We start from the raw sequence: 19761 nt of genomic DNA, 5'->3' as shown, positions 1-19761 counted from the left end.
TATTTCATAAATATTGACTCAGAAGGTTTGAATTTGATAATGCGAGATATTTAAGTACAAAGTAGGGCTGAAATTGGATTGGATACGGATTGGATGCTAGCATATCCATATCCAAATTTGTTTCATTGGACGAATACAGATACAGATATGGACGCTAGTTTAATGCAAAAACTCTTATCCATATTTATTTTAAATAGATATGGATACAAATCGAATACCAAAAGTATGAATATCAATTCGGATATAAATTAGATAACTAAACTTTATGACCACAATATCAAAGATATTACTAAGTAGATAATGAATCAAGTTAATAGCATGTTAATATGGTCATTTATTTTTTAAAAAATATTCATAAGTGCCATATAAAATTAAATAAGGTTACAAATGGAATTGAATATTTGGATATGCATTGGATAGTTATCTATCCATATTCATTTCTATTTTGCTTTGATGGATATGGATACGGATATGGATAGTAGTCAGGTGCTCAAATTTCTATCCATATATGTATAGATTCGGATATAAAAATAAATTTGGACAGATATTATCCAATCTATTTTCACCCTAGTAAAAAGTTCACTAATTAGTTGCCTTGAGTATGGTTGAATATTTACAAAAAATCAAGAAGAAAGTCTTTAGTTACTCTCAAATGAAGATTAGTTATTCAAAGCTCTACACAAAAAAATTAGACTCCAAAAAGGTCTTGACGTTACCCTTGAATGTTCACATACAAATACAGAAAATTTCGACTTCGACTATCTCAAGAGTCAACCCTTAGATTACAATGAGTCGACCCCGACATACTGATACAGACTGATATGCCTTTACGAGTCGACTTTTGCATATCACGAGTCAACCCTGAACAGTCTCGAAAGACAGACAAAAAATTATAAAATTCACCATATTAGCGAATCAACCCATGAAGAACACGAGCTAACTCCAGTCAAACAATAGTTGACCTCAAATGGCCACAGACAAAAGACAAAGAGCGGTAAAATTCAGTTTGTTGGAGAGTTGACCCATGAAGATAATGAGTCAACCTCTGTTGATGGATGAGTCGACTCCTAAACTAAAAGAATTGACCCCACAATGATCACAAGAGAAAGACAGAGTGTAGCAAAAACAACAGCTAGTTCGACTTGACCCCTGAAGATCACAAGTCAACTCCTGGAGATTATGAGTCAACCATTGAAAATGCCGAGTCGACTTGTCTGCACCTAGCAACATTAATGGCTAGTTTTTCTGTATATTAGAATGGTCATTTTTGTCTTGCAACGGCTCTTTCGATCTGTCCAATGGCTAAGAGAGTCTTCCAACCATTTCTAAGTGGTAAGTGGTATAAATGCATAAAAATGTCCAAAGAAAGACAAGAGATGGAAAATAGGATGAATGGAATAGCCAAAAAAACAAAGAGAGCTTCAAAAAAAATATTCAAGTGCATTCACTAAGAGCTGAAAGATCATATCCATTATAAATAAAAAAGTTAGTGAAGTGCATTCAAGTTCAATCAAAGCCAACCAACTAATTTAGGGCTCTATTTATTTTGTGTAATTTACTTTAAGGAGCTATAATTTTGTTGCTTTATATTTTCTTTATAATTTGTTGTGACAAGTTTCAGGATTTGAAACTTGAGAAAAAGGTTCATCCACACCTTGAATTGGAGTGTATTGTGTCTAGAAAAAGGCTCGGGTGTGGTTTTGATTGATTGCCAGTAAAAAATAACTGGGTTGATTATGAGCCTGATTAAAACAATCGGATTGTAATCTTGAAAAGATTATAGTAAAAATATTTAAGAAAGGTATCTTGGAGAGTGAATGTAAGTACAGAGTTAGCACCGAACCACTATAAATTTGTTGAATTTGTGGTGCATGAATTGTGTGCTTTGATCTCTTGCATATTTACTTTTGTTAATTACTCATTGCAACTCACACACATTTATCAAATTTTATTCCGTTGTATTTTACTTAAAGGTTTTGAAAAGCCTAATTCACCCCCCTTCTTGGGTTGTATAGCTAGGCAACAAGATGTATCATAGCCTTGGTACTCAAACCTCTCGTTGACCTAACAGTTAAACAGTTAAAGATCTATGGCAACCCCAATTGGAACCTCTCTTGCTGAGAGAATCCACAAACAAACCTTTACTTTTCAATGGCACAAATTATACTTATTGGAAAGCATGCATAAGCATCTTTGTTCAGGCATTGGATTATGACATATGAAGTGTCATAGTTAATAGTTCTCGCACACCCACAAATGTCATTAATGGTGTGTCTTTTTCCAAATCCGAATGGGAATGGGATGAGTTTGATAAAAAAAAGGGCATAACTAAATGCTAAAGCCATAAATATTCTTTATTGCTCTCTAAATGTTAATGAATTCAATCATATTTCAAACTATAATTCTACTAAAGAGATTTGGGATAGGCTGGAAGTAATTAATAAAGGTACTAAGCAAGTCAAAGAGTCTAAAATTAACATGTTTGTACATAAATATGAACTGTTTAATATAAAATCAAATGAGTCAATCACTGAAATGTTTATTCATTTTATTGATATTATTAATGATCTTAAAAGTCTTGAAAAATATTATACTGACAGTGATTTGGTGAGAAAGAATCAATGAGAAGATAGATCCAATCAATCCTGAGAGCCTTCTTCAGAACATAATATTCAAAATTATATTTTTATCAATTTTGAGCCATGACTAATTTTAAAATAAAGACCCTAAGTTCTACCCGACATAGGATTGAACCAGTAATTAGAATTTCCTCATGGAAATTAGATCCCCCGAGATGAAAATCTGGCTAGGATCATACTGATCATGGAAGATGTATCTACTGGATTTGCCAATCACAAGAGAGAGAAAGGGACAAATAGAGAGAGAAAGATGGTAAAGAGAGAGAAACTAGAGAGAATGAGAGGGAACAATTCTTCCTCTCTCTTTTTCTCTCTTTCTTCTTCTTCATTCTTCTTCTCCTTTGCTTTCTTTTTGATTGCAGAACAGAGGAAGAAGAGGAAGGATGATGGCTAATGGCTGGTGGTCGTAGCAGAAGACCGTCAACAAGTGCTGGCGATAAGGACAGTCAAACAATATGAAAATATAGTTGAAAGTCAACTCTAAAATAGCTAATAAATAGGGATCCCTCCTGTTGGCTTATTCTAGAAAAATTTCGACCATTGGTGGAGGATTTATGCAAGAAAGGGAAGAAAAACTAACTAGTTTACTTACCTAAAGTTCCGATGAGGGCTCGGTGATGATTTTTGGCAAGCATAGTAAGCCTAATAAATGGATTCCAAAATGAGAAAAAGGAGGAAAGAGGGCGGTGGTTGCCGATGTTGGATGGTTGGCTTCTAAGGGTGTCCTCTCCTTTTATATATGGGTTCCTAGGATTCCATCCGATCTTGACAGCCCTAGAAGTTCAACTTCTAGCCGGAGTCGTGAGGTAGAAGAAGAAAGGGAAGACTCCTGATGGAAGTCTTCCACCTTCATGTGGAAAGCCGTCTAGTTCTACTTAGCTAGGCCAAGGGTCAGATTGGTCAAGTGCACCGGACCTTGACCAGCAATCATTAACCGACTAGTGGAAGACATGTGCCTAATTAGCTGCATGATGGAGTAAGAATAGGTACAATAGATTTCAAAAGAATATCCTAAGAGTTGAGGCTGAATGGGCACTATATGGAAGCTAACCAAGGAATATGCCAAAGGTCGAACATATAGAAAAAAGGGCGGCCGAATAGGGCGCCGACATAAAGTAGGCTGAATGAATATACAACAAGGGTTTCGATTGGCTAAGTGTGATTGTCGGTTTGATAAACATATCAAAGTGGGAGAATAGTTGGCATCATTTATCAAAATTACCTGAAGTGGAGGCCAAATATAGAAAGTATCCATCAGAGTTGGCAATTATTATTATCTAGTATAAATAAGTAGAATTGTACTCTATAATAGATCTTTCGACAATCCAAATCAATGCATCTTTATCTTATCTCAGTTTATCAATAGCTTTCCTATGAGTAGTGTTAATTTAACTTAGATTTCTACTACTATAGTCCAAGACCCTTATTCCTATCCATTTTCTTTGAACGACAGTGCGATAATGGTGAAAATTCTTGAAAATCAAAGCACATGGACTAATGCTACTCTCATATATGCCCTTCGGTCGCCATCTTTCTGGCCAATCTAATATTGGTGGCATGCCTACCCGCACATCTACCTTATGACATCTGGTTTGTGTCAGCAAGTTCTCTAGCATGCTTGTTTCCTTAGATGGTGCACAAGAGCAACTTTGCAGGAAACATGTTCTTTGGCATGTTTGGAAGAACACTATGTAGCTACCATTATGCCTCTTATAGAAGAAAATCAAGGAGGTAGCTACAGAGAAAGTGGCCACTGTGCTAGGGCTACTCTTAGAGCAATATGCTGCATCTTCAGCTTTAGTAGTGGAATACATTAAAAAACATATTTATGTGGTTCAAAGTTGATATATTCAGCCATAGCATATTCCAGCATACCCTGTGAAGGAGGCAATTGATCTTGTCCTTGTGGAAGATGAATTGGATTTACATGGATGTGCTATGATTTATGAAGAATCCAAATTAGAGACTTTGACTTAACAAGAGGTAATGACCAAAGACTATTTAATAAAGCCTTTAGAATCTATTGACTAAGATAGCGTAGAAAATATGCCAGCAAGGTTACGACAGACCAAATTACTGATGGATACTTTGGTCAATACTTAGCTGATATTTGAGATTGACGATCATAATAAGTTGTAGAAGATTTCTGGTAAAGTCAGCAAATCCATGGCTGCATTAATTCCTAATCTTTTGTTCAAGAGTATAGGGCAAAATTATTATGGCCTAGTAGTATTGACTGTAAGTGTCATGAGAACTAGAGGGCAACCTATTCAAAAGGTGCTTCCAGAGTTTTTCTATATGATGAATTATATATCGGGAGGCAACATAACAATGGAAGAGTCAATTCGGCTTGGTACCTGAAGATATGTGTAACTGAGAACCCACAAGTGAATCATGGATGAGATAGTTTTTTACTAGGAATCAATATCCGTGGATAAATCACCTGATCCATAAGCAAAAGTTATAAGAAAAATAAAATAAGGCCTGCATGGTAGTTGCTCATCTATTTCTTTCAAAGCCGAGTGCATCATTGTGCAATAAGTTACCATATGAAAGAGATCTACAAATTTCTAGCAATATCTTTAATATGCTCCCACTCATGTTGCAAATGCTTGGTTAGCTCGCCGACTTTGGCCATATTGGCAAGAGTGCAAAGAACCGAGATACACAATCTTGACGTCTAGCATGTGTTTCGATCAAAGCCTGTAGCTTTACTTCATATGCTCTTTTTCCCGACGAGATTTACCTTCAACCTCATCAGTCTCATACGAACATCCACTAATTGAGCCTCTAAAAAAGTCATCAACTATTCGGCTAAAGCAACTCCAGCCCTGAAGGTTGTCATAATAACTCTGGCGTAAAGTAACTTCGTCCTCTAATGCTGCCATGTCGAGCCCAAAGTCTTCCTTATAGGATATCATGTGTCCAACCTATTCACCTCTTCGTCTGCTGTAGCAATAGTGTGATGTATTCAGGTAGAAAGTTGGCTTTTCAAGTTGGTCAAATTTGCTGCCTGACCAACAGGCAGGTCGACTTATAGTAGAATGTTGATCACACCTCAAATTTATGCCATTTTTTTGAGATCAGTTAAGTTATCAATATCTAAGCCAATGATATCACAAATGGCCCATTTTGCTTTCATAATATTGATTCAGGGACTTAATAGGGTGGAGGCCGACAGAGGTATGACAATATGCGAAGCTAGCTTGGCTTTCGCCTGTGCTAGCAAACTGATAATTGAACAGCCATGATTGCTATCAGTCTACAAGAAGGAAGCTGCTCGTTAAATCAAGGTCGAGTATAAGGTATAGAAGGGATTATGCACCTTTAACTCTTGGTTGTGGAAGGAAGAGCTTGGATGAAAGAATTTCGAGGTTGGATCGGTGTAAGAAACTAATTGTGGAGGCTCTACCAAACCAACATTATGGCTTTTGCTCATCATCTTTGGATCGAAACAAGTTGGCTCCAGATCAATCGAATTTCATACAGAGACTCGATTTGCGTTGGTTGACTGGTTGGGCCAAAAAGCTTGGATAAAGGCTGAGCAGACTAACCAACAAGATCATGAGTAGGATGATTAGGAAAAACCTTCATGGCTTATGATGCTTCCTTCCAATAGTTCAGCCAAAACCTTGTGAAGTTCTATCACTTCTCCTTAAGTTCATCTCGAGGAGGAAAATCAACTAACATGGGAGAGGCAATGTAGACAGGATCGGTGGCGATAGGGACATTTGCAACAGGAGCTCTTTCTAAACCTTCATCCTTTCAGATTACCAAAGAATCAGAAGGTGTCTTACCACTTGTGCTGCTAGTGCACTTTCATTTGAAAAGAGCTGATGAATCAAATGACCTCATTTTTTTTTGAAGCGGATTACTTAAGCTTATCAGGCACCATCTTTCCTACCGTAGCCTAAGCTACACTCTATTTCTATCCAGATCCATCTCTTTTGAATAGCGATATGACGATGGCAAAATCATTAAAGATCAAAGTATCTGAACCCATTCTACTCTCACATCCTCCCTTTAATCATATTTTTTCTGACTGCTCTAACGCCGATGGCACTTCTGTGCACCTATCTACCCCCTTATTGATAGACTTGTCTTTCAACTTCTCTGGTAAGCCAGTCAGGAAATAAGTTTCTTTGGAGAGATGCTTGGAGAGATGCCAGACAAATAAGCTTTTGGCACATCCCATTGGATGCCAGGCTAACAAGTTTTGTAGCACACCTTGTGAGACTGCTAACAAACAATGAGTTATCCTCATTGACAAAAATAGTTTTGAAGCACTCCATAAAATGAAGTTTTATCATTGTGTCTTAATTTTTTTTAATATAAGTATTGGAAAAACAAAAATTGTGCTCCTTGTCTTGGGCATACATTTATTGTTATATATAAAGAATCATTATGCTTCTACTATAAATTGTAAAATCCTTTTTAATTATTAACATAATAAGGCAATAGAGCCTCTGTCATGTGATCCTCTGATAAATGAGGTGGTTGCAGGTGTCCTCTAGCCAGAAAAAAAAAAGGAATTTGATCTAACATGTCATGCATGTAGTCACATCCTTAATGCGAGTGTTAGGTGCCCTTTTGAAAGCAATAATAATAATACATAGTATTATTAATTTGTTACACCAAAAAGAAAATCTTAAATCAAGTCATAACAGTAGTGCATAATTTACCATTAAGTTTAATTGTTTTCTTTATAAAAAAATAATTTATAGAATCATTTGCTTAGGGAAAAAATATTGAGAATAATCCAAAAAAACTTTTTCAATTATGCAAAGAAATTTGTTACAATAACAAAATTATAAAGGACCCTACCCAAATCATAATTGACCATTAAAATAATTATTAAGATCCACTATTTATCTCAAAAAATAGTTTCAAAAAAAATTAATATTAAAAATATCAATATTATAACCATCACTGTAATGACATTATAACAAAACATACCATGCTATAATAAAAAAAAAATAGTAGCATTATTTTTTGATTCACTTCACTACCTAAAATATTCTTTTCCCAAATTTACAATGAGAGAAATTTGATGCAAAAAATTTGAATTCTGGAAAACTATTTTTTATTGAGAGAAAGATACAAGGGATAACAATTATTATTCATGTTATAATTGATCATTTAATGCTAAATAAAGTGTTATAGTTAGGGCTGCAAATGGGTCGGGTCGACCCGTGACCCGACCCGACCCGACCTACATAAGATCTGATCCAACCTAAATTTTAGGACCCGCAGGGCCGGATCAGGTCCTAAATTTGGACCCGTTCTATTTTTCGGGTCGGATCAGGTCTACCCAATTTTGACCCGGATCCGGACCCGGACCCGATCCGACCCATTTTTTTGGATCAATTTTTTACTATTATATACTGGAACTTTGAATATAAAAATACATAGAGCTGGATCTGACCCGATCCAAATGACCCGTCGCGTTACAATTTGTGGGCATGGACCCGATCCGACCCGTCCGGGTCCAAAATTAGGACTCGAACAAGAAATCGGGTCGGATTTGGATCACTCAGAACCGGCCCGGCCCGATCTATTTGCAGCCCTAGTTATAATCATATTTATTTTTTTTAATATTATTATTATTGTTATTGTTATTATTGTTATATACTGAAGGTATGGTAAAGGCCGTTCCAATGTGGTCACAATGCTGCCATTTAAAGCGTTCAAACTTTGACTGGGATTGCAACCATGAGAAAAAAAACAATCCCAGAGCGGATCGGATCTACTTTAGAGTCCGGGTCGGATCTGCTCCAACCCGACCATGCGCACGGATGCGCAAGCGCTCGCATCACCCTCACGCCGAGATCACGTGACCTATTCCTATAAAAGCGGAACGGTCGGTGAAGACGGCATGTCCGAGGGGTCCTTCCGCTTTCCTCCTTCCGTTCCACTTCTCTCACCTTCTTTTCCCTTCTGGTTAAAAACCCTAGAAATCAAATCCGAGTTGAGGGAAAGGAAGGGTGAGTTGAGGGAAAGGCAGGGGTTTTCTTCAGTTTCCTCGGCATCATAGCCTTGATTTTGTTCTAAGTACGCTTTTCTCGATCTCTCTTTTTCTTTCTCTTATTTACCCCTTTTTTGTTGAAATTTGGTCTTTTTTTGGATAGAGGAATCAATTACTGTGTATCTTTTGCCTAATTTTGTAGTTCGAGTAGATTCTGGATCGATTGCTGCTTTTCTGGGGTTCGAATTTTGTTTCTAAATCTTTTATCGAGCGATCTGGAATTCATGGTCAGAAGTTGGACACTTAATGATAATGTTTGATACTATTGGGTTTTTCTTCAGTGGTGTAGCTGGTATCGTCCAATATATTTCCGGTTTTCTCGAGCTTTTAGAAGTATGGGATTGGAATTTCTGTCTGTGTGATAGGGAAAAGGTTTTTCATAAGTTTTTATTCTGGCAAAATTAAATTTATTCCCCTGCATTTGAGGTGGTGTTGTGAAGTTTCCTTTTTTCCCCCTTTTTAAATCTTGCTGTTGTTTGGACCCTTTTTAAATCTTGCTGTTGTTTGGATTTGGAATTTCTGTCTGTGTTTAAAAAAAGGACTTTTGCTGAGATTCTTTGGCATATCAGGGTTCGGCCTCTGCGAAGCCAGTGACATTGAAACTTTTTCCTTCATCTAATTCAAGATTTAACTTTGGCATTTGGCATACTTTTGTTGAGTTTAAGTTTTTTTTTTGGGTGATATTGGTACTGTACATGATTTTGAATTGGCGTTTGAAAGATATGTTATTTCACAAGGTTCTGTATGTTCTTCTTCTTGCCCAAGATATTGGTTTGGAATTTATGTTGGTGTTTAAAAAATACAATGTTGATAAATTTTAAGGTGTTTCGAGGCATTTTGTTTTCTTTTCTCTGCTTCCATGGCAAGCTGATGTAGTGGTTCTGTATGTAGAATGAACACATATACATCAACTAGGCGACCTATGAAGAGGTATGCAAGGGATTCAAGTCAAAGGAAGAATATGGACCTTAATGCGCCTTCTATGGAGACTCAGATGCATGAGGGAACGTCTAATCCCGTAAGCTCGCGAGCGTCTCAGGGTGCCTCTGCTCCCATGAACTCTCGACGAGGATCCCAGCTGCCTGCTAATGATGGTTCACACAGTTTGCCTATTGATGTTGAGGCAATTGATGATGATGTCCTGATCATTTCCTCTTCAAGCAGGTTTCCTCAGGTTTGCTTGTGGCTCTATTCTTATTCTAATTTGTATAAGTATGAGATGTAAGGTGTTTGGACTTGCATTAATTCACTCATGAAGTTCCGCTGCTGTTCACTTTCCATTGTGCTTGAATCATAGGCATGCAAGAAAACTGTCACATTGTTCAAAACTTCAAATTAATTCGAAAGTTGAGGTTCTCTTTGTTTCTTTAGATCTGTATTTGATGACAGTTGCATACTTAAGCAACCCCCTTTCCTTAATGTGCAAATTGAAATGCATTATCACATTGTTCTTTAGATCGTTTTAAGTTTGTCATCATGCAGTTTCACTCTTGTTGCAAGTAAACTATCTGGAACTGTAAGTTTTTATGTTATTGTGTTAATTGATATTCTGACCATGTTTTTTGAATGGTTTAGACAATGCGGTCTAGAACGAGTCATCCTGTGACAGTAGTACTTGATGAAGACCATGAGGTTCATCCAGCACAAGCAGGTTGTTCTACATTTCTTGCTGTTATTTGTAGAAATCAGATTAATTTCCATTAGTGACTAAAGATTAGGTTTTTATGAAGCTAGTCGAGGGGGCCTTAAAACAAATCAAATATTATATGTCATACAAGCCGAAAATGTTGAAGCAATTGAGTTCATGGTTTTGTTCACTGGAATAGTTGTTTACTCTTTGAATAATGATCGTAGTTTTGGGGAGAAAACTTTTTAACTTTACTTGGTCCTTATCATATGCTTGTTCTTCATGTTTCAAATGAATCATTGGTTACTTTTGTTGGAAGAAGCATTTTGTGTTTCGAATAGTGAGCTATCTCCTAGTTTAATTCCTCATTTGAAAAACTTCAATACCCACCTTAATGGTCAGCATGTAAACATTCACTGACACAGATTTAGAGGTTTGATAGTTTTATTAGTTTTACTTTCAACAGACTCTTGTTAGATATCAGGCATCCATTTTATGTGAGCAGAATTTTGTGAAATATATTACTTGTATTCTGAATAGGAACTAAAACTTGCATGCGATGATTATAATTTCAATCACACCATTACTTATGCTATCCATATGGGGTGAAAAATACTTTGCGCTCATGTGTTTGGCTAAAAAGTGCCTAAAACTCAATCTTTTTGCTAAGATCATTGTTTACTATTTGGTTTTTGAATACATTTTTGAAGTTGAGTTTCTCATATAGTTTCTTTATTTTATAACTAGACATTTCTTGGTGCTCAATTTTTTTGGTCATTACTGGTGCTACTTTTTAGTCCACACTTTTACATAGTTGTCATAGTAGTGGTCAGAAAAGTCAAGAATTCAAGTTAATAGAATATATTTTTTTGGTAAAAAAGTTATAGAATAGTTAAAGAACAATTCTCTAGAGAAAATAAAAGAATCTAAATCTTGCTTTCTTTACCAAGTAAAGCAGATGATGTAATGTTGGAAAAGATGATGTTATTGGGTTTAGGTATGCCTGCATGTTATTTTGTTTGGAGAAGCAAGGTTTGAATATCATTTTTTTATATGTTCTACTTATTACATGTCTTATTTTTGTGATTGAGAGCTTCAACATATACGTGGAAGCTGCTGAGCCCACTGAGTTGGCATGTAGCAGCAGCAACAGGTTCTTACTGGTCTACATGGTCAGTTTTTTTTCAAAAGGAAATAAGCAAAAGGAAATATTTTAGGAAGATTATTTTTCAAATTGTGTCTTCCTTCTACTACCGTTCTTCTTGCATTTACATGTGTCTTTCTTATTCCCACCACGTTGAACATCCAATGGAGAATTCACACAATTTCCTTTATTTCATGTTTGTGTATGTAATGTCAAATTTGCATTTCACAACTCTCTTCTTGGAAAGTGATGGGCCTCAACTTAGTCGTGTATCCTTATAGTGTCCAACAATGTTTCCATCATGGAATGCCGTACCGGCCGGTACGGGCCGGTACGTACCGGTCCGGCCGTGGACCGGTACCGGAACGGATAAAAAACCGGTATTTTCCGGTTTTTTATCCGAACCGGCCGGTACCGGCCTCGTACCGGTGCGAACCGGCCGGTTCGCACCGGTACGTTTTTTTTTTTTTTTTAGAACCACAGCGCCGCGCGCTGTGGTTTTTGAAACCACCGCGTACCAGCCGGTACGGGACCGGTACCAGCCGGTACGTACCGGACCGGTACCGTACCGGTCCGGCCGGCCACCGGTACGCCGACCGGTACCGGTCCGGCCGACCTTGGTTTCCATTGATCCTTTTTATCTCCTCCTATCTTCTACTTATTTTCTTATAGTTACCTAATTACTTCATTATAATTAAACAGTTAAGGTGAACTGGGGCTTGCCCCAATGGTTAATTCCAAATTAGTTGTGGTTGGCTACATGAATCCTTGTCCTCCAATATACTCAATTTAGGGCCATAGTTTCTGAGAGGTGTTGATCTATCAAGTCCGTCCTTATTATTTCATTCGATTTAATTTACGGTCTACCTCTACTCCTCTTTCTGCATGTATCAAATTACTCCTCTCTTGAGCTACGTTGTTTATCCCCAAGTATTTGAACTTGGGTAATTATAGTCAGGTGAATAAGCAGTATGATTTTTTTTCCTAATAATGCTTTATGTTGCTTTCCTATTCAGTAAATGTCTAGATTTGAAGTAATGCAAATCAATCAACAAAAGAAAGGAAAATTTCACCTCCTTTGTCCTATTAAAAGGAAAAAATAATGAAAAATACTGAAGACTTAAAGATGGTGGTCCAAGATGTGATATTTTATTCTCTTTAGTCCTAAACTCCTTCCTCCTTGAGATTGCATGTTTGGAAAAGCAGCCAATGCTCTCAACCTGAACTTTCATTGAGCATGTAGTAATAATTATTTGATAGAAGCTTGTCAAATAGGTAGAATATCTGATGTGAACAAACATAGGGAGAAATAACAATATTTTGTGACAATAACACTACTCAAACTAATACAGCAGAGCAGCAAAAATATTCTGCTAAAACAAGTGGGCATAGCCAGATTTAGCCCAAGAATCAAGATTTCCCATATAATCAAGGATAATACCTGAGATCTGTAGCTTCCCAGGCCTGTCCAGCAGATAGAATAGCGGCATAGGCTGGCCTCATGCGCAGAAATACAGCAACAGAGCAACTGGTAGCTGCCACGGGGTCAACTCCTTGAAACCCGAGCTCCCAATGTTTGAAACCCTGCAGCTAGGTGAAGCTCCAGCACTCTGGGGGCCTTCTTGAAAAAATGCAGCAGCAAAAATCACCCAAAAGAGAGAGATCAGCTCCCTTTTAGTGGAAAGGCAGCTTCGAGGAGAGGCTAAGACAAAGTCAAACTTTTCACTTAACTACGCCACCAACAACAGATAATTTCAGAACACCCAATGCTGGTTCCCAAGAGGTGGACTAGTGATTCGAAAATGCCTGAGGTATGGGCCACTGAACCCTAACCAAGTCCCAAAACCCAGAATATCAAAACTACCCCTGATCACAAACTGAGCACTCGAAATACTAATTAGGCCACAAAATACTTATTTATGTACATACATACATGTTTGCATCAATATCCCTGCAAATAGATGTTGCCACAGTGAGTCTGGACATTAATAGGTGTAGTTTTGAAAGTGGTCATATTTGCTTGAATTAGATTGCTGCAATCAGGTTAGCCTCAAGTTTGAGAAGTAAATTTAAATTCTTAAAAAAATAAAAAGGTCAACTACTGTTTTTTTTTTTTTAAACTGTCTGGGGATGAAATTGAAAGAAAAGAAGAATAAAAAAAAATTCTGTAGTCTCAGGGGGAACTTAAATTTGTCATCTTTTTCCTTTCTTATGCTTAAAAAGGTCCCTATTCCTTTATTTTTGTCACTTATTTTCCCAACATTAGTATTCTATTTTAGGTTTTTTTTTTTGGTATGCTTGCTTTGTTAGAAAAATGTATTTAGTAATAGGAAATCAAGTGCCACCATGTTTTGTATTCATTGCATGTATGCTTTCTTTTGTTGTTTTTTATTACAATTCTGTTTTGTCAATGGTCTAACTGATGTTAAATATGTTCTCAAAGGTGTCGCTATAGAGGATTCCGTTACAACCCTCTCTCTCAATAGCCACAACAAGCGGGTAAGGATTCCACCAAACACCATGATTATCAATTGCGATGTTTATTCAGCAGTTGAAGACAATCACAATGTTAAGGTAACAGTTGCCTATATAATGCTCTTGGTGAATATTTTACAGTTTAAACTGCTTAGTTGATCTCCAGAGGCCTTTGTTAGTTATTAGTATCTTATATTTACAATTAGCTTTTTCAGATTTTTACAAATCAAATCTTCTTTCTTTTTGAAGATTGCTTGCTGGACATTATCCTTTTATAATTTTTTTTAAATGTCACAAATTATTTTTGATTTATATTCTACATTACTTGGTCATTATAATTGATGCATGCTGCTACCACCAAGTGCCTGTTCTTTGGAGTTTTTAATTCTTGAGGAAAAAAATCATTTGCATGGCTGGTTTGGTTTTGTATTTTTCACGTTTTATCAAAGTAATCATTACTTGGGTTCCTATTACTTTTGGTGGTTAATTTGTTGTCTTCTGAAACAGTAAAGTAATAATTTACTGTTTTATATTTATATCTTTACATTATTTTGTACATGCATCGCATGGTCTTGTTTGCTGGTACAAAAAAAGGAGCATATATTACTTGACATTGTTTAAATTTAATGTAGTAAATGCAAAATCGATAATTGGTGGGATTGGTTTGTTTTTGCTGATTGAAGACAAACATAGATATTTTAGGTGGAACTTTTAGTTGAAGGGAGAGAGTTGGAGATCATTGGTAAAGGTGCGTGAGTGGGATTTAAGAAAGACTCGAAATGAAATAGGAAGACAGATGTGAACTGTTATTGAGGGAGAGGTGGTAGATTCGAGGATAGAATTAAGATTATTAGGAATGTGAGGGAGTGGGATTAGAGAGTCTATTCAAAGAAAGTGGGGAGGTAGGGGCAAACGTCACAGAAATACTAGAGAGAAAGAGAGTTCAAGATGTGGAATATCCATACGGTATTCCTAAAATTCAAGTCTTTTTTCTTTGATATATAAATCAGGGCAAGTCAATGGAAATGCTACTGCATCTAGAGTTTAGATATCTTATTCTACGTGCCATGCTGAGTCTCCTCTCTCTCTCTCTCTCTCTCTATCTCTATCTATCTATCTATCTATCTATCTATCTATCTATATATATATATATACACACACACACACACACAGATGTGTTGAAATTTCATGCAAATGATGATTGTTATAGTTATGAATTCCATGTCTTGGTTTTCTTATTGATATTCTTAATTATGCAGTGAGCTTTGCTCGCATAACTTACATTGAAATTCATTTTGCTAATCACTTCAAACATTTAATCTCTAATAAAAATTCGATGATTTGTGAATGTAGAGAAAGAGAGTGGCAAATCCTCATGCAGAGCCCGAAAAGGCGGTACCAAAAGAACCAACCTTCACTTGTCCTGTTTGCTTGAGCACATTGACTGAGGCGTGCTCGACAATTTGCGGCCATGTTTTCTGTCAAAGATGCATCAAAGCTTCTATTCAAGCGCAAAAAAAATGCCCCGCGTGTAGGAGGAAACTTACCATCAACAATTTCCATAGGGTGTACCTTCCAACCACCAACTAGATTTACTGCATGCCAGATTTGGAGATTTTCTTCCTTCAAATTTTTATGTTGCAGTTCCAAAGTCACCATTTTTTATTTAACATTTTGTATAGTTCTCTAAATATCTGTGCGAATTGCGAATTAGTTTTTCTATTTAGTCTGGCTTGGACTGTTGCAAGTGCAAAGTAGTATATTGAACTAGCTTTGGTCATCTGTGATGCCTGTAGAGATCTGTGTTGCATGTTGGAGGGATTCTATCATTTAATTAACTAATCTTAGGTATCTGTGATGGCATGTAATTGAGGTGTTGAAGGTTAGGCTGCCGCCGGCTGCTATGAGTTTGAAGTCCAAGCTCTTATTCACAAATCTTGCTTTATCTCTATTGTCACTATCCATTACACAGCCATTGAAGTTGAGATTGAGGAAACTTAGGATGGGGGCTTCTAAGTAATGAACACCATTTGAGATGCTGCAAGAGCTGAGGTAGAGTCTTAAGTGCTCCGAGCTATCAAAGATTCTCTAGAAGCAGCCTATATACCTGCACCATCTCCAAGGTAAACCTTGGGGGTTGACTGCTCTTTCCAAAAATTAGGTATTTTTGGCCAGCCAAATGTGATAGGCAATATAGGCAGTCGCTACGGATCTAGAGTGCGGCTTGCTAGAGCTACTCCTTAAGTACTCAAGGAAGATATCGATTGGGTTGCTGATTGGAGCACCTCTTGAGAGAAGCTGGCTAATCTCTACACTCACATCGCTTTTCGATATTGGAAAAGGATATGATCAATAGACTCCACCTTGTAGAGGGGCAGATCAGCGGGATGCTCAGTCCTCGTCTCTTAAGTATGCCCCTAAGGGGTGTTTGGTATGGGATGATCGTCCTAGGATCAAGGATGATATTGGTGGTGGTGATGAGATCACCGCGTTTGGTTGCACCGTGGTGATCCTACGTGGCGGTGATCTTAAATCACCTCCACTCCTCAAATCACCACCCAATTCGGTGATGGGATACCCGTTCTTGAGGTCGGAAATTCAAGATCACCCCAGGGCAGTGATCCTAGGTTGAAAGTTAAAGACAAAAATACCCCTCAAATTAGCAGAAAAATTGATATATCAATATATTATGTCAATATTATATATATATATTATGTTGATATTATATATTATATTAATAATATATATTATATTATAATATATTACTAATCATATTATTATCCTATTATTATTGAAGGATAATTTTAAATTCTAGTAGAAATATATTATTATTTTTTATATTTATATAATAAAAATATTTAATATATTACTATATTACTTCTATTTACCTTATTTTTTAATAAAAATAATTATTAGTATTAAAAAAATCTATTATAAGTATAAATAAAAATATTAATTCTATAATGAAAAATAACATATTTTTATAAGATTAATAATTTATAGGAGTAATAAAATATTTTTATAGAATATATTAATAATTAATATATTGATAAATATATTAATATTTTATTATAATATATTTTATATGATTAGTAAATATATGATAAGGGCTACTAAAAGTAGAATATGTGACAATATTATGGAGTTATTATAGGAATTAGTATATTGACTTACATTTTTAATTCATGAGAATTAAAAATACATAAAAAAATCCATCTAAGATATATCAAAGGTTTTTGTGGTATTATGTGGTCAGTGATCTTGGATCTTCGTACCATACCAAACAAGTTACTCATGGATATCCGGAGATTTTTAATCACTGAACCATGGCCTATCAAACACATTGATCTTAGATCACCGGGGATCAAATCATCCTAGCATTCAGATCATTGGGGATCTTAGATCACCGTGGTGATCCTGTTGGGGTTACCAAACGCCCCCTAATGGGAAGGCATCCCTACGTGACTTTTCAGATAAATAGAGCTACCCTCGAGTTGACATCCAACCTCCATATCTGGGCACAATCTTACCTCTATGCAGGCTCTCTTTCGAAGAGATCATAGAGGTTCCTAGCTCTGGCCCTCAGTATGGAGGTAGTTTCTAGACCCTCGCATCAGGAACACTGTGCTTAGGGATCATGGGAAATTGTACCTTTTCTGCCAACTGCTCCCTAAATAGTTGTGCCACCAAGCCAATGTCCCACCTCCTCTCTCCAAGCTGGTCACAAACCCGCATGCTATCTGCCATCTTGGTCCTGATCATGGTCGGGCACTGTGCCTCAAAGGAAGGTCATCCACCCAAGTATCCCTCATAACATTCACCCTCTAACCAACCCCAATCAGCTAACTTGTGTTGGCTTTCACCATTGAGGCATGTGTGCATATCTCCCTTTAGATAAAGGAGCTACTTTGGCTTGCCTAAATCTTCGTAGCTGATGTCCATAAGCTGTACTTAGCCCTCATCACAGAATTCTAGATGCTCTCAAGCTCAAGCAAATACCTCGTAGTATGCCTAGCAATCAAATTCTCTCTCGAGTAGCAATAATTGAATGCCTAGTCCACCTTCCACGGCAAATCAAGTCCCAAGCAACAAGATGCACCCCATGTCCACCATCATGCGAGCCCCATAGAAAGTTACGGAACATCTCCTCATGCTTCATGAGCAAGGATCTTAGCATGATGGCATTGGACATAAGATAGACTGGCATAGAGCCGAGGACAATCTTACTAAGGTTGGCCTACCCATCATAGATAGGAACGTGGCCTGCCAACCGTCAAGCCACTCCTGAATGCTTTGCACTATACTAGCGCACTCGACCCTCTGGAACCTCCACCCGATGATAGGCATACCCAGGTATTTCCAAGACCCCTCCTACTCCTAGATCCCAAGGAACTCCTCGACGACACATTTTATTTGCAACTTTGTCTTCGAGTTGAAGCATACAACAGATTTGAGCAGATTTACTTTCTGGCATAAGGTAGAAAAGCAATCCTCCAATATTCTTCTGAAGGCCACCACGTTCCTCATGGAGGCCTGGCCAGCAGGAGACGATCATTTGCAAAGAACAAATTCGAGATCAGGTGAGCCCTTGGGGCTATCATATAGGCACCTAAATCCTGGTGGCGACATGCTGCATGTAGAGCTTGAGATAAAGCATCAACACAAATAATAAAGAGGTTAGGGGATAGAGGGCAATCTTGGCAGCGACCAACCGAGGATCGGAAGAAAGGTATCGGTATGCCATTGATCAAGATGGAGAAGGATGGGATCCGTATACAACTCAGAATCCAACTGATCTGCACCTCATAAAAGCCAAAACTCTCTAAAGAGTACTGAAGAAACTCCCAGCATTTGCGGTCGGTAAGCTCTCTCTATATCGAGCTTGATAGCTATGAGACTTCGGCAGCAAGAGGATCTCTAGAGGTCACACATAAACTTCTGGACAATGAAAACATTGCTCGTAATACTTCGACCACTAACAAAAGCTCCCTGCTTTGGACTAATGAGCCTAAGGAGAAGCAGCTTCATCTTGCTCACCATGATCTTGGCAAGAACCTTATAAAAGGCAGTGTAAAGGCTGATCAGCTTGTAGTGACTAGGCTTTGAGGCATCTTGTCTTGCTGGAATCAGAGTGATATAGGTCTTCTTTCAGGCTTCCAGCATTACGATATTGTTGAAGACATAAAAGCAATGTAGGACGCTGCCAAATTAGCCTACAAAAAGCCACCAGAATGTTAGGCAATGTAAGACGCCGCCAAATCAGCTGCTTTGTTCCTTTCTTGTTGTTTTCTTTTGGTGTACCTATTGGATTACATCGAAAAAAAAAAAAATAAAGGTGTAATGAGGTGAGGTAGATAAAGATTAATTCTCATGAAAAACTCAATCTGCAAGACCTAAATCTCTAACATCAGCGTAACCTTACAAAAATTAGATCCGTCCTTTTCATATATTAACCATGCCATCTAAATCCATCAAAAGTGAGTTACAAAATCCAGATCCGACCCTTTTTAAGGTAGACCCACCTGAACCCGACTTGCAGATGGACCGGTCTCAACCCAACCTCCTTTGGCTAAGTGATTGGGTCGGATCTAGCCAATTCGGGTCGAATGACCCGGATCCGATCACCTTTTCCTCTCCATCTCGTGCCTCTAAGCTGTGTATTTGTTGAAAGTCGGATCTGGGGCTAGCCCGTAGACCCGAAACCAACTCGTGTTGGACCCGGACCCGACCACCGTCTCCTCCCTCTCGTGTTTCTAAGCTGTATAAGTTTGAAAGTCGGATCTGGTACTAACCCGTAGATCCGAATCCAATTCGGGTCGAATAACCCGGATCCGATCACCTTCTCATCTCT

The 19761-nt window shown here is 37.5% G+C and overlaps 1 protein-coding gene across 2 annotated transcripts; it reads left to right on the top strand.

Moving 5' to 3' along the window:
* The first annotated feature begins 8514 nt into the window (after positions 1-8514).
* Positions 8515-15680, top strand: LOC103706523 (uncharacterized). Of its 2 annotated transcripts, none has more exons than XM_008790656.6 (5): positions 8515-8690; positions 9556-9838; positions 10240-10315; positions 13879-13934; positions 15264-15680. In XM_008790656.6, exons 2-5 carry the CDS (start codon positions 9557-9559, stop codon positions 15498-15500), a joined length of 651 nt encoding a protein of 216 aa, XP_008788878.1. In that variant the 5' UTR covers positions 8515-8690; position 9556; the 3' UTR covers positions 15501-15680. The 2 variants fall into 2 exon arrangements, with proteins under 2 accessions (XP_008788878.1, XP_008788876.1); XM_008790654.6 differs by having other exon boundaries at positions 13879-14009.
* The last annotated feature ends 4081 nt before the right edge of the window (positions 15681-19761 follow it).

Source organism: Phoenix dactylifera, chromosome 4, assembly GCF_051530095.1.
Source record: "Phoenix dactylifera cultivar Ajwa chromosome 4, Ajwa_hap1_PhDact_Kaust_v1.1, whole genome shotgun sequence".
Classification (NCBI taxonomy): domain Eukaryota; kingdom Viridiplantae; phylum Streptophyta; class Magnoliopsida; order Arecales; family Arecaceae; genus Phoenix; species Phoenix dactylifera.
Note: the sequence above shows the minus strand (reverse complement) of the source record. Positions and strands in the feature narration are given on the sequence as shown.

Coding starts and splice junctions, on each gene's coding strand:
- LOC103706523 (XM_008790654.6), top strand. CDS start 9,557: ATGAACACATATACATCAACTAGGCGACCTATGAAGAGGTATGCAAGG. Junction 9,839..10,239: donor CTTCAAGCAGGTTTCCTCAG/GTTTGCTTGTGG, acceptor TGAATGGTTTAG/ACAATGCGGTCTAGAACGAG. Junction 14,010..15,263: donor AAGACAATCACAATGTTAAG/GTAACAGTTGCC, acceptor TTGTGAATGTAG/AGAAAGAGAGTGGCAAATCC.